This window comes from Pelodiscus sinensis, chromosome 22 (genome assembly GCF_052426305.1).
Source record: "Pelodiscus sinensis isolate ZL-2025 chromosome 22, ASM5242630v1, whole genome shotgun sequence".
Classification (NCBI taxonomy): domain Eukaryota; kingdom Metazoa; phylum Chordata; order Testudines; family Trionychidae; genus Pelodiscus; species Pelodiscus sinensis.
This window is the reverse complement of record NC_143073.1, coordinates 5,961,044-5,975,672: the sequence shown is the minus strand read 5'-3', so window position 1 is coordinate 5,975,672 and position 14,629 is coordinate 5,961,044. Positions and strand designations below refer to the sequence as shown.

Below are 14,629 nucleotides of genomic sequence, written 5' to 3'. Positions count from 1 at the left end.
GGTTTTTTTTTTTTTTTTTTTTGCTTAATAACTGCTGTCGGGGTCCTTTTTTTTTTTTCCTTTCAGCAACTTTGGTCTCCCCTTTTTTTTGTTTCCTCAACAGAATTTTTTTCCCCGGTGGGTTTTTTTTTTTTGGGGGGGGGGGGGTGGTATTTTTGGTTAAACCATCTGGTAAATCGAGAGCAGGGGCATGCAGGCTAGGGGGTGGAGCTGCCTTCTGTACAGAGAGCAAGGTGGCTGGACATCAGACGTCCACGACAGCAGGGCTGCTTGCTTCCATCTCCCCCACTCTGAGCTGCTCAGAACCCTTTGTTGTTATGTGTATTTTGGTAGGACCTACAGGAAGGCTTCTTTGCACTGAGCGCAATCGAAATCTGGGACACCCTGCATACAGGAACGAGCAACCTCAGCTTTGCCCCGAGGGGAGGATCTGGCCCAGCGGGAATCGGAGGAGGATCTGGGAGCACGGAGCATTCACTGTGCAGCTGGTTCCACTTGTTCAGATACTTGAGACAGCGAATACGTTTGCTGATGCTGCAAAGGAATGAGAATCAGAGATAAGCAGGGACGGCTGCCTCCTTCACCCCATCTGCAGACGTGCACTTGGATATCTCCCTCTTGCTGCTGCCAACCGTACCGGGGAGGGGTTCGACCCGGCGGGTGCCTGGTACATCCAGCAGCGCCTTGGTACCCAGGGATTATGTCGGGCCCTCTGCACAGGGGTGAGTTGCCAACCTCGGCCAACAGGTAGACGGCCAGAAGCCCTGACCCTGCAACACTGGCCCAGTGCTAATCAATGTGCCAATAATCAACCCCGTGTGTCAGCTACACCTGCCAAGAATCATGATGCATGGACGGGCCTTTGCTCCGCCAACCCCTCCTTGGCTAAGCACAGCCCCAGCTGGCGAGCACCCAAATTTCGGAGCCAGGCAGAAGTAGGCACCTCCTGGCTCGAGCCGCCTCGTGTGTCAGCTGCTGCCGTGACAGCTTTGGGCCTGGCAGCTTCCTTTGGTGCAGGAGCCAAATGGGAATAGGTTCCTGGACCGCTTTGCCTTGGGCTTGCCTGCAGCTCCGTCGCCACCTGCTGGCGCCTTGCAGCTAAGAACTCAGCGGGTTTCAAACTAGGGGTGGCACCCCAGGACTGGGCGGTGGCATGTGGGGCGCTGGGTCTCGTGGCTGCAGGGGGATCAGGTGAGCAGTGAGGGGGCTAAGGCAGCTTCCTGCCTGTGCTGGCACCGCAGACTGCGCTGCACCCCAGAAGCAGCCGGCAGCAGGCCCGGCTCCTAGGTGGGGAGTATCCAGGGCTCCGCCCACTGCCCCTGCCCTCAGCACTAGCTCTGCACTCCCATTGGCTGGGAACCTGCCGCTGGCTGCTTCTGGGGGCAGCCTGGTCTGGGGTGCCAGGAGAGGCAGGAAGCTGCCTTAGCTCCCCCCCGGCTGCACTGCTGCCCGGGAGTGGCTCAAATTAGGCCCCTCCTGCCCCAGCCCTGCCCCCTCCCCCAAGCCAGAGCCTCCTCCTACGCCCCAAAGCTCCCATCCTCAGCCTCACCCCAGAGCCCACACTGTAGGCAAATTACGCTGTATCACAGGCATCAACGATTTTCTTCAAGCGAATCATGAGAAAAAAAGTTTGAGACCCACTGCCATCCAGGGACGTGGCTGCAGAATTCCATCAGAACCAACTGGCCATCCCCTACAGTCCTCAGCCAAAAACCTCTCCAACGCATCATCAGTGATCTACAACCCATCCTGGACAACGATCCCTCCCTTTCACAGGCCTTGGGAGGCAGGCCAGTCCTCGCCCACAGACAACCCGCCAACCTGAAGCAAATTCTCACCAGCAACTATACACCGCACCACAGTAACTCTAACTCAGGAACCAATCCCTGCAACAAACCTCGGGGCCATCTCTGCCCACATATCTACACCAGCGACACCATCACAGGACCTAACCAGATCAGCCGCACCATCACTGGCACATTCACCTGCACATCTACCAATGCAATATACGCCATCACGTACCAGCAATGCCCCTCTGCTATAAACAGTGGCCTAACCGGACAGTCCCTATACAAAAGAATAAATGGACACAAATCAGATATTAGGAATGGCAATACAGGCAGTCCCTGGGTTACATGGATCCGACTTACATCGGATCCCTACTTACAAACGGGGTGAGGCAACCCCGCACTAGCTGCTTCCCCCCAGTAGACCAGGGAGACGCGAAGCTAGCGCCCTTCTCCCCCCCCCCCCAGCAGACCAGGGAGACGCGAAGCTAGTGCCCCACCCGAGCAGACCAGGGAGACGCGGAGCTAGCGCCCCACCCCCCAGCAGACCAGGGAGACACGGAGTGGCTTTTCTCAGCAGACACCTCAGCTTGAGAATAAAGGACTGAGGGAAGTGAGGTGTGGGAGAATAAAACTGAGCTCTGGAGAAATGTTTGGCTAGAGTTTCCCCTACAATATGTACCAGTTCCGACTTACATACAAATTCAACTTAAGAACAAACCTACAGTCCCTATCTTGTACGTAACCCAGGGACTGCCTGTATACAAAAACCTGTAGGAGAACATTTCAATCTCCCTGGACACACAATAGCAGACTTAAAGGTAGCCATCGTGCAGTAAAAAAATTCAGGACCAGACTTCACAGAGAAACTGCTGAGCTGCAGTTCATCTGCAAGTTTGACACCATCAGCCCAGGATTAAACAAAGACTGTGAACAGCTAGCCAATTACAAAAGCAGTATCTCCTCTCTTGGTGTTCACACCTCCAGATCAGCTGCTAGAAGTGGGCCTCATCCACTTGATTGAATTTACCTCGTTATCTCCAGCCTGATTCTTGCCTGCATATTTTTACCTGCCTCTGGAAATTTCCACTACGTGCATCTGACGAAGTGGGTCTTGCCCACGAAAGCTTATGCTCCGATACATCTGTTAGTCTGTAAGGTGCTACAGGACTCCTTGTCGCTTTTGCAGAATTCCATCGTCATTTACAGCCATGGGCGTGGGAACTAGAGGTGTGGGGGGATGCTACAGATCTTCTGGTCTCCCCTGCCACAGGCTGTGCTGCTGGCCCCAGGCCCAGGGTCCCGGCTGCTGGCCTTGCACATCAGGGCTTTGCTCAGCTCGGGGGAGGGAGGAGGATGGAGTAAGGAGGTAATGCGAGTACCCCCACTCTTTAAAATGCCCCCACGCCCAGTGACTGTCAGAAACCCATCAATGTCCCTTGGGCAAGATGGGACAGGTGGGATGTCCACTGTAGGATTCCGCCTGAAAAAGACACTGAATGGAGGTTTGCAGGGTTGTTAGGTGTCCCGTATTACTGAAACCCCCCTAATATTAGTCAATTATACCCAAACCCCCCCCCCAAAAGTGCCCCAGTTTTCCACGCTTGTTATCTGGTCACCCAAAGTGATGACGCTATGCTGGTGGAAGGGTAACCCGCTGTGAGAAGTCCCCCTGAGATGGAGGGGAGAGAGACAGGCTGCTAAGGTTGCAAAGAGAAGCATGGAGAAAGGAAATGCCACAGTTAAGGCCGATCAAATAAGCTTAACTCTGCCCTCTTGTGGCTATAATCTGTAATCCCAGGCTATTTCTTATGTACCATACACATTTTTCTGTGATTTATCATCACACCGCCCACCCCCGATTCAAACCCACAGAACCACTCACATAGGCCATCCAAACTGTTGGCCACAAACACACACACACACACAGCTGCACACACGCAACCATAGACATGCACAATACAGATCTACACAAACACACATGGAGCCACTACATGCACAACCTACCCACGCACCGAACCACACAGACACACGAACACCTAGTCTCCTGTGCACTCTAACACAACCTGTGCACACATTCACAACCTACGTTCACAAACACCGACACACACAAGAACACACATGGCCTGTGTATACATTCCCAGCCTCCACGCACAAAAACTAACCCCTAAACACAAACACGGACTGTGCCGGGGCCGGGTCTCAGGCGTTGGGTATGGGGCGGCTCCTCCCGGGAGGGCGGGAAGCTCCGCAAGGCCGGGTGGGCTGCCATGCCCTATGGCACCCCGAGCGCCACCCTCCCTCCGCCCCTCCAGCTGCAGCCACCCCGGTCCCGCGCTCCGGGGACCTGCCAGCCCAGCAGTGGGGCAGGTGCCGCCTCCGCCACTCCCAGGGGGGCAGATCCCTGGGGCACACATGGCCGGCTGAGCCCGAGGCAGCCCCCGGGAGCAGCTGCCAGCACCTGCAGCCACGAACCTCCCATCCAGGCCGCGCCTCGGGGCTGCCTGCATAGAGCTCCCAGCACCCCGGGGCCCAGCGCAGGCTCCGAGCAGCTGGGCGCGGGAATCCCAGCTCGGGGCGGCCTCTGCGGGGCTCCCCGCCTGCTCCTCCTGCGGGCCGGAATGCGCGGTGGAACCACACCCCAGGCCGGCTCCCCCAGTGCCTCAGCTCCCTGCCACGGCTCCCTCCACCTACCCCCACCCCACCACTAGGGCCACGCGGGGAGCACGCTTCCCTGGGGGCAAACACATGCCGGGGGGGGGGGGGGCAGCGCTGGGAAATGAGGGCAGCCCCTGCAGCCAGTTTCTTCCGCACACTGGGACCTGAGAACAAGAGTGAGTGTGGAGAGCTGCTTCCTCCCGCCCCCAGTCCCACTCCCCTCCTGCCTCTGTGAAAAAAAGGGGAGGGGAGGGGAGGGTGGCCACAAATTTTTTTGCTTGGGGCAGCAAAAAACCTGCAGTCTCCCATGTTCTCTCACACAATCTGTGCACATCATCACAATCTACATTCATAAAGACCTACCTACACACACACACACACACACACACACACACACACACACACACACAGTCCTCCTCGCCACACCCACCCACACACACACACACACACACACACACAGAGTCCTCCTCGCCACACACACACAGTCTCCCACACACTGGAACACAAGCACACATACATTCCCAACCTCCACACGCAAACCACACACACAGGATCAGACTCTCTCACACACACTAAAACACAACTTTACAAACACACAAAGCCATACAGACACATATAGAGCGCTATACACACACAGCCAAATGTGCACACACACACACACACACACAGCCAAATGTGCACACACACACACACACACACACACACACACACAGCCCCACCTGCCCCAAGCCATGTACACAGCCACAGGCAAGCGCTTACACACTGAGTTGTATCTGCCCAGCGCACGTGCAGTGCACACACTGATCTGCAGCCAAACACACAGACAGAGTCACTGGGCGCTTGTGACCATTCAGAAACGGTCTCTCCTTCCTCCCCCCGCCCCCCGCCCTAATTAGCACACACAGCAGAGCGCGTGGGGGCACCGAGGACAGTGCTTGTCCAAGCAGAGCCTCACATGCCGAGCGGCGTGGAAGGCACGAGAAGGCGAAGGACGGGAGAGGCCCACCCCAATTCGGCAAAGCTTGAACCGCTTGCAACACGGCCCCCTCCGCCCGCCACCCCTCCCCCCAGCACCTGCTCCCGTCTGCCCAGCTCAAATGCACTTTTCTAGGGCTAGGTATCTGCCAGGCATGCGGGAAACAGCTGCAGAGGCTGGAGCTCTCAACAGGAGCCTTGCAGCCCCCTCCCCCCAGGAGGCAGGTCAGGATCATGTTCCCTATTGAACAAAGTGGGGAAACTGAGGAACAGACTTGGGCAGGGCCATGCAACGAATCAGTGGCAGAGCTGAGAAAAGAACCTGGGCATCCTGCCTCATACTAGCTCACAGTTGCCTCCTGGAGTGGACACAGAGGAACCCAGGAATCGTGACTCATGGGGGTGGGGGAAGGCTTGCTCTAACCACTAGACAACACTCCTACTGCAGAGTTAGAAGAAGCCACCCCCCCCCCCCGAGACATGAGTGCAGGACCCCCCAATGCAAACGTCTAGCTCAATGATTCTCAAACATTTTGGGCCATGGCCCACCCTGCTCAACACAGACCTTTCCACAGACCACCAGCCAACCACCCATGATGACAAAATGGGTGCGGAAGAGGGTAGGAGTGGGGTTCTGGCCGGGGGTTGGGCGCAGGAGCAGGCTGAGTGGGAGGGGGTCTGGCTAGGAGGCTGGGTGCAGAATGGGCTGGGGTGGGGGGTCTGGCCGGGAGGGCGGGTGCAGAAGTGAGCTGGGGCTGGGGAGGATCTGGCTGGGAGAGAGGTTGGATACAGGACTGAGGTGTAGGATCTGGATGGAAGGGAGGATGCAAGAGCGGGGAGGGCGTGGGGAGTGGGGGTGGGGGGGAGGGTACAGGATGGGATGGGGGTGTGGATCTTGGTAGGAGAGGGGGTGTGGGATGAGGCGGAAGGAGGGGCACCAGCCTGGTTCCCTGCCTCCCACTGCTCCCTCCCATTGGCTGTGATTTTGGCCAATGGGAGCAGCAGGGAAAGCCTCCAGGCGAGCCGTTTCCTGTGCTGCCGTTCCCCCGCTAGCCGGATCCGGCCCACGAGGCTTCCTCCCCTCCCAATGGGAAGCCCATAGGGGCTGGAGTCCCAGCGCAGGCTCCCCGCTGTGTGTGGGGGGCGGGGGGAGCCCCGAGCCTGCAGCCCACCTGCAAGCCAGTCGCGGACCACACGAGCCAATCTCCCTCCCAGAATTAGGAATAGGACCCAGGAGTCCTGCCCCTGCAATGTGGGACACTCTCCATCCCCAATTACCAAGATGGAGAGGAATCCCAGAGCATTACTCCACAGGCCCAGGCAGCGGTACTCCCGGACCGCCTGTGCACCGCTGCGGAGATGGCAAACCCCCGGGCTGTAGAAAACAGGGAATTCATGGACCTCGTTCTCAGTCACATCCTGGCCCCTGGGTGCTTCTCCAGCTTCACAGGGTCTTTTAGGAGGTGGGAACCCACCCAAGAGACTCACCTGTGCAGGAGTCCCTCTGGCTCCATGCTGTGGCTATTCTCCGCTCCCCAGAGGCCAGGAGGCGCCCAGCAAGGTCCCTTGAAGCTTGTGTGTGTCCTAGCCCCGAGATGGCAGCAGCACTCTCTGCTCTGAAACCCGCCTTTCCCAGCTTGCCAAGGGAAAGAAAAGCAAGCAGAACTTTGTGTGATAAAGACCCACTTTTCTCTCCATCCGCACATCCGCACCCACCTCTCTCTTCCCCACACAGCCCAGCTTTGTAGCTAGCCAAGTAGCAACTCCAATCCCTCCATCTGTAGTTTGCTCAGCAGCTAGGCAGGGGCCTGGCCGTCCATCGGTTGTCTAACCCACCTGCCCAGCAGGGAGCACGGCGATGGAGGATGGAACTAGGAAAACCATTCCCCGACGGGCAATTCATTCCATAATTGGCTCCTAGAAGCTTACTTGCATGTCCAGCCAGCCTGTTGAGAGACCTGGATTCTGTTCCTAGCTCTGCCATCAACTGGCTGGAGGACCATGGGCAGATCATTTCCCCGTGCCTCAGTTTTCCCCTCTGTCCCAGGTCTCATGGGCACTGCCTGAGACAGGCTCTAGGCTTTCCTAATAGATGATGCTCTTGATTGTCGTGTCTGCCGTGCTACACCATGTGGGGGTCCGATTTGGAGTAGCCTCTAACTTCAGGCAGTAGATGGGGGTTGGCTCTCAGCTTACATCCTGCTGAGGGCTAACCTCCAGATCTTCAGAGGAGCTGAAGGCGAGGGGGCTTCTTGCTAGGAAACACCCGCTGCCCAACCTGCTACATCCTTACAAGCCTTCCCACCGTGATCAGCTGGGGCAAGGAGACCAGGAGAGCACAGAGTGTGACAGGGTCTCTCACGGGCCCAGGGGCGACAGCTCCTAATGAACTGTCAGGTGGGGAGAGGGGAGTTCTGACAGCAGGCAAAAAGTGGGCGAAGGCAGCGAGAAAAAGGAGTTTCTATTCCACTTAGGGTGTGGGAAGATAGAGAACGTGTGTGTGTGTGCGCGCGCACATGTGCACGCACAAGATTTTGTGAGCAGGAGTGAGTTTGTGTGTGTCTCCATGTGTGCACGAGTCAGTGTGCATAAGTGTGCATGTGTGCACGCAGAAGATTGTGAGCAGGTGTGAGAGTCTCTGTGAGCACGAGACTGTGTGTGAGATTGGGTGTGAGAGGGATTCTGTGTATGCGTGCCCATGAGCATCGGTGGGCTAGGCATGAGATTCTCAGTACGCACACACGCAATGGAAAGTGTGTGCGTGTGAAGGAAAGCGTGTACCTTCAGGAGAGCATGTCTGTGTGTGTTTGTGGCATTGTGCCGGGGAAAGAGGGTACGTGCATGAGGTGGTGTGGAAAGGAAAGAGCGAGTGTGTGCATGCAAGGGAAAGTTTGTACATGTGTGTGAGTCTCTGTGTGTTATCAGTGTGTGTGCAAGGGGATGGGCATGCATAGGAGACTGTGTTTGTGCAATACATGCCTATGTAGGTGTGTTTGCTGCATGTGTGCACATGTGTACAGCTGTGTGAGAAGCAGCTTGTGCAATTTTGTGTCTGTATGTGTTAGCCTGCCGGTGTGTAGGAATGTGTGCATGGAACTGTGTTTGTGTGTGTAACTCTGGGTGAATGTGTGTGTGGGGGGGGGGGCAAACCTGCGGGCAGCTGTATTTGTGTGAACACTTGTGGGAGAATCCCTTTGTGAGTCTGAGCGTATCTGTGCCAGGACACACCGGAGTGTGTCTGGGAATCGGTGTGTGTGTGTGTCTCCTTGAGCATACCTTGGGGGTGTATGTGTGAGCACGCCCACGCACACCTCTCTGTGTAAGGATGCCCTGGGGTTGTGTGTGTGTGGTGACGCTGTGCAAATGAGTGTGCGGCTGCGTTGTGTGTGGTGTAACCCCTGGACTTGTGAATGTCTTCGTGCTTCTCGGTGAAAGTGGTGTGTGTCTGTGTGCACCCTGGGTTGTGTGTGTGTGTGTGTGCGCGCGCGCTGGGTGTGTGTGTGTGTGTGTGTGTGCACCCTGGGTTGTGTGTGTGTGTGTGTGTGTGTGCGCGCGCTGGGTGTGTGTGTGTGTGTGTGCGCGCGCGCTGGGTGTGTGTGTGTGTGTGTGTGTGCACCCTGGGTTGTGTGTGTGTGTGTGTGCGCGCGCTGGGTGTGTGTGTGTGTGTGTGTGTGCACCCTGGGTTGTGTGTGTGTGTGTGTGTGCGCGCGCGCGCTGGGTGTGTGTGTGTGTGCACCCTGGGTTGTGTGTGTGTGCACCCTGGGTTGTGTGTGTGTGTGTGTGTGTGTGCGCGCGCGCGCGCTGGGTGTGTGTGTGTGTGTGTGTGTGTGTGTGTGTGTGTGCACCCTGGGTTGTGTGTGTGTGTGTGTGTGTGTGTGTGTGCACTCTGGGTTGTGTGTGTGTGTGTGTGTGTGTGTGTGCACCCTGGGTTGTGTGTGTGTGTGTGTGTGTGTGCGCGCGCGCGCTGGGTGTGTGTGTGTGTGTGTGTGTGTGTGTGTGTGTGTGCACCCTGGGTTGTGTGTGTGTGTGTGTGTGTGTGTGTGTGCGCGCGCTGGGTGTGTGTGTGTGTGTGTGTGTGTGTGTGTGCACCCTGGGTTGTGTGTGTGTGTGTGTGTGTGTGTGTGTGTGTGTGTGTGTGTGCGTGCACCCTGGGTTGTGTGTGTGTGTGTGTGTGTGTGTGCGCGCGCTGGGTGTGTGTGTGTGTGTCTGTGAGCGGGGCTGCGAGCCTCGGGCACGGGGTGTGCGCGCGCCGGAGAGTTGCGATGTGGGTGTGGGGGGGGGGCTGTCCCTGGGGGGCCGTCACTCAAGCCCCAGCCCCGCCTCCCCGCTATAAAGCCGGGCTCCGGGGCCGCCGGCTCGCAGAGCCCCCGAGAGTCCAGCCGCAGCCCTGCCCGCGCCCCCGGGGATTCCCAATGGTCGTGCAGCGCCGCAAGATGTCCGAGGGGGGGGCGCCCAAGCTGGAAGCCAACGTCCTGGTGCTGGGAGCGGGCAAAGTGGGCAAATCGGGTGAGTGCTGGGACTCTACAGACTTCCACTGCCCCCCCCCGTCGGGTCTACCCCCGTCTCGGTCCTGCCCCCCCCCGTCTCGGGTCTTTCCCTGCCCCCTCCTCCTGCCCCCCCCCCCCCGTCTCGGGTCTTTCCCTGCCCCCTCCTCCTGCCCCCCCCGTCTCCCGGTTCTCCCCCTGCCCCCTCTTTCCCTGACTCGGTCCTGCCCCCCTTCCCCCGTCTCGGGTCTTCCCCATCCCCTTCCACTGTCTCGGTCCTGCCCCCCCCCCCCCGTCTGGGTCCTCCCCCTGCCCCCTTCCCCTCGTCTCGGGTCTTCCCCTGCCTTGGTCCGTCTCCTGCCGCCCCCGTCTAGGGTCCTTCCCCTGCACCCTCCCGCCCCCCGGTCTCGGGTCTTTCCCTGCCCCCCCGTCTCGGTCCTCCCCCTACCCCCCTTCCCCTGCCTCGGTCCTGCCCCCGCCATCTCGGTCCTGCCCCCTTCCCCCGTCTTGGGTCTCCCCTCTGCCCCTCCCCCCCCTCTCAGGTCCTTCCCTTGCCCCCCCCCATCTCGGGTCTTTCTCTGCTCCTTTTCCGTGCCTCGGTCCTTCTCCCCCCCCCCCCCCCGTCTGTCCCTGCCCCTCTGTCTAGGTTCTCTCCCTGCCCCCTTCCCCTGCCTTGGTCCTTCCCCCCCACCTCAGGTCTTCTCCCTGCTCCTTTCCCTCTGGTTTTTCTGTTCCCTTCCCTCCATCCTGCTCCCCCCCCCCCCGTCTTTCTGCCCTGAGACTGCTTCCCTCTGGTCCTTCCCCATACCCCACCTTGCCCCCCACATCCATTCCCTGTTTCCTTCCCTCCGGCGTCCTTTCATTGACCCCTTCTCCATCCCCCCTCCCGCATTGTTTCTCCCATTCTAAGGGGAATGCCCTTCTCTCCGCCACCACTGCTGCACTGGGGGGGATCTCAGCCTGGGGGGCATGGCCCGCAAAGCAATGTCAAGGGGTCACAAGCACCCTCCTCAGCTCCTCTCTGCATGGGGTGCTGGGTGTGGGTGTAGTCTGGAGGGGGGAGTCCAACGACGCTGATGGTCCGGGGATGGAAAAGGCAGAGACCCACCGTTCTGCGGAGCGCCTTCTGCTTGACCTGGGTGTAAGGGACATCAAAATGGGACCACCCGGAACTCCTTGTGCCAACCCCGCAGCTGGTGGAAATCAGAGTTGCTCCATTGCTTTACCCCAGCTGAGGCACTGGAGGTGGAGCTGATGAGGGGCACAGGCTGGGCCCTGGGACTCATCCGCACTGTAGCCCATCCGTGTGGACACCTCTTCTCCCAGTTCGGCATCGCCCTCCCTGATCCCACTGGGAGTGTGTAGGGGGGAAGGGGATGTGCTAGGAGGTCCACGAATGGCTTTCAGTCCTCTCTGGCATTCTGGATCAGCTTGGTGCCAGCTTGCCTGACCTTGGGTCTCTTTTGTTCCAGCTCTGACAGTCCGATTCCTCACCCGGAGGTTTATTGGTGAATACGGGGATATTGGTGAGTTTCTTTTCTTTTTCTCTTTCCTTTTCTCTTTTCTTTCCTTTCTCTAAGTTCACTCTCTCTTAATGTCTCCCTCTTTTTTTTCCTCTCTCCCCTTCAGAATCCATTTACACCCACAACGTGATGGTCGGGGGCCGAGAGGTTTGCTTCAGCATCTGGGACTCTGTCTGCCCCCAGGTGAGAAATTGCTGCCTGTGGCTTCCAACCAGCCAAATGGCTTTGGGAACAGATTGGATGGAGCGAGTTTGTTGAGACTCGGATCAGCTCCTAGCAGGACATGCGTCCTCCTAGGAGATGGAGCCATGGCAGCTCATGGGCAAAGACACTTGTTTCGGTTCTGAAGGGCCTATAGGAAAGCCCTCCACCCTCAGTGTGCTGTCGTATGCCCACGATAAAGATGGCAGCCTTGGCTTCCAGTCCACCCAAGGCTGAGAAATGGCACCCAATTCCTTTAATAATGGGTTTGCTTTTCGAAGGAGGGAGGCCGAATAAAAACCAAGGGTGAGGATGAGAACACTGCTGCCATAGACCTGACTCTCCCCAATGCCCTGGCACTACCTCTCATCCAGTAGTGACCAATGCCAGGCACTATTCAGCACCTCCATGTGCCCACAACAAAGATGGCTGCTTCAGCTCTTCCTCAGTAATGGTTAGATACCCCCACCCAGGCTGGTCAGTTGTGCCATATGAGGGAAAATCTTTTCTGACCACTCCCAGGCCCCTTCCTTCCCAGCTGGGATGGGGCAAGAGAAGGCGGGGTGTGTGTGTGTGTGTGTGTGTGTGTGTGTGTGTGTGTGTGTGATCCGATCACCATAGTGACTGTGGAGTGATTGGCAATCACCTCTTTGCCCCCCGCTAATTCCTGTTTTTTTAATTCCTGCTCCCTATCCTCTCCCCCACCTGCTCTCCAGGCCTCTGAGCTCCAGGGCTGGGTGAGCGAGAAGCAGCTGCGTTGGGCCGACGGCTTTGTCCTGGTCTATAGCATCTGTGACCGCTCCAGTTTCCACCTGGCCCGGCAGCAGCTCCAGCGCATCCGGCAGCTGAAGAGACGGGGCGGTTCGGAGAAAGCGCCCGTCATCCTGGTGGGCAACAAGCGGGACCTGCAGCATCGGCGGGCCGTCTCCAGCGAGGAAGGGCGGCTTTTGGCCCTCTCCATGAACACGGGCTTCTTCGAGGTCTCGGCCGCCGAGACCTACCACGGCGCCCTGGTGGTCTTCCATGAACTCCTCGACATGGTGCGGGACTCGCGGAGCTCGGGCAAGAAGGCTGTGGGCCTCCGCGGCATTGTGCGGAGCATGTCGGCCGTCTTCGGGAGGAGGAGGACAGAATGAGCGAGGCGGGGTCCCGCGAGGAGAGCTTGGATCCTGGGGACAACGGAACGTAGCTGGAAGCATGCGCCAGCGGTCAGGCTGTGGGCGGTTCCTCGGTGTGGCACCCGCTGAGTCCCTCGGAGAGCGTACGACAGAGGTGGCAGCCAATGGGGGAGCATTTCTGTGCACGTGTCTGATCTGATGGGAGCTTTGGCTGGGGTCTGCTGGCGTCTAGAGAGCTCGGCCATCTGCCAAAGGGCTGCCTTCCCCTCCCAGCACGGCATGTCACGGCCTCCGCCCTGGGCAGCAGTGTTACTCGTTAGCGATGTAATTGGGTGGCAGTTACATCCCGCCTCCCTCCCCGTGCCTGCTGTTCGTTTCCACTGGAGGAAGGATTCTCTGCATGCCCCTTCCTAACGTTTGTGATTCGTGGCTGTTAAAGAGCAGCTGCGCTCTGCCCCAGAAGAGGGTGCATTTGAAAGGGTGGGCGAACGAGCTATGTTTACAGGGAACCGGATTTGTCAAGTGGATATTAGGTGCCCAATTGTCCCCCGACTGCTGTGCCTTGTGGAAGCATTCACACCCAGCGCAGAGAGGACATGCAAGGCTAACAACCCTGAATGGCCGCATTTTACAGGCCAAAATCCCTGCAAGAGGACAATTGCACTGTTCCCTGGAAGTGCGTCGGATTTGGAACATAAGGCATAAGGCAGTGGAGAATGAGACACCCAGAGCCCATGTTTGGATGATACAGTCTGTATATGGGGCCTGAGCCTGAATTCAGGCTCAAGTCCCATTGGAGTCAGAGGCCACGGTGATGGGCAAGGTACAAAAAACCTTTGAGGCTCAAGCATCGAGCCTGCTCAGTCAAAGGAATGACTGGCTGCAGCACCTACAAGCTTGAAGCACAACATTTATGCACTTTTAAGGGTCCCCCCCATTTGAAAACCGGGCTCTAAATCCTCTGGCACTAGGGAGATGATTACAATTGTTGGTGATTAAATAATGGGACTCGCGGGAGTTTGAGTTATTCACACCACCCCATTGGGTTGCCTTGTTTTTTCTGCTGGGTTCCAAATTACTTTTCCTGCTAAAAGTGATCTGATCTCAATTCGGTTGGTGTGAACCCATGGACTTTAATGGAGTCACTCTGGATTTACACTTGCTGTAACTGAAGCAGAATCTAAGGCATTGTGCAACTCGTCAGTTACACCAGTGTAACTCCACAGTCACTCCACTCCAGTCACTCTGAATTTACATCCGTGTAACTGACAGAGGAATTTCGCCCTTTTAATGTGCCTGGTTAAGCAACAACAGTGGCATTTGTCATCCTCTGCAGCACGGGCTAGTGATAGAAATAGGGCTGAGGACTTCAGGATTGAACTCCTACTTCTGTCACTGATTTGCTGTGTGACCTTGGGCAAATGAGAGCCTTCCCCGTGCCTCAGTTTCCTCCTCTGTAAGATGGGGGTGATAATGCCTACCTCACAGTTTGTGAGGGTGTGAGGCTTCCTCACTTGCAAAATAAACTTGATCCCCCCCCCCCTCCAAAGCCAAATTCTCCACTTGGAATATTAGAACCATAGTGTTGCTGATAGACAGGACTTCCACTATTTAAGAGCGGGTCAGTTTAAATGCTGCCTGTTCCAGGGGAAGTGGAGGATGGAATTGTCTTCAGCAGCTGGGATATAAATCCTCCGAACTAAAATGTGAAGTGTTGTATATTTGTGAATAACATAAATATTTAACTTATTTGGGAGCGTTCTGCATTGGCGCGAATGTTTACATCCAGAAATTTTTATTGTCAAAATATTCTCCTTGCACGTTATAAAAGAAAGATGTGATGGTGGAAAAATTATTTTTGGATGGGCAATAAAAGTTTGTAT

General features: G+C 57.1%; 1 protein-coding gene across 1 annotated transcript; it reads left to right on the top strand.

The window, feature by feature from the left end:
- Positions 1-9,766: 9,766 nt before the first annotated feature.
- LOC102444824 (ras-related and estrogen-regulated growth inhibitor-like protein A) lies at positions 9,767-14,629 on the top strand. The gene is made up of 4 exons (XM_075907338.2): positions 9,767-9,926; positions 11,377-11,430; positions 11,534-11,610; positions 12,345-14,629. Exons 1-4 carry the CDS (start codon positions 9,833-9,835, stop codon positions 12,762-12,764), a joined length of 645 nt encoding a protein of 214 aa, XP_075763453.2. The 5' UTR covers positions 9,767-9,832; the 3' UTR covers positions 12,765-14,629.

What these genes read in the sequence shown, in the direction of transcription:
- LOC102444824 (XM_075907338.2), top strand. Translation starts at nt 9,833, where the DNA reads ATGGTCGTGCAGCGCCGCAAGATGTCCGAGGGGGGGGCGCCCAAGCTG. An exon ending in TGGTGAATACGGGGATATTG is followed by an intron (nt 11,431 to 11,533) that starts GTGAGTTTCTTT and finishes TCTCCCCTTCAG; the next exon opens with AATCCATTTACACCCACAAC. An exon ending in GGGACTCTGTCTGCCCCCAG is followed by an intron (nt 11,611 to 12,344) that starts GTGAGAAATTGC and finishes CCTGCTCTCCAG; the next exon opens with GCCTCTGAGCTCCAGGGCTG.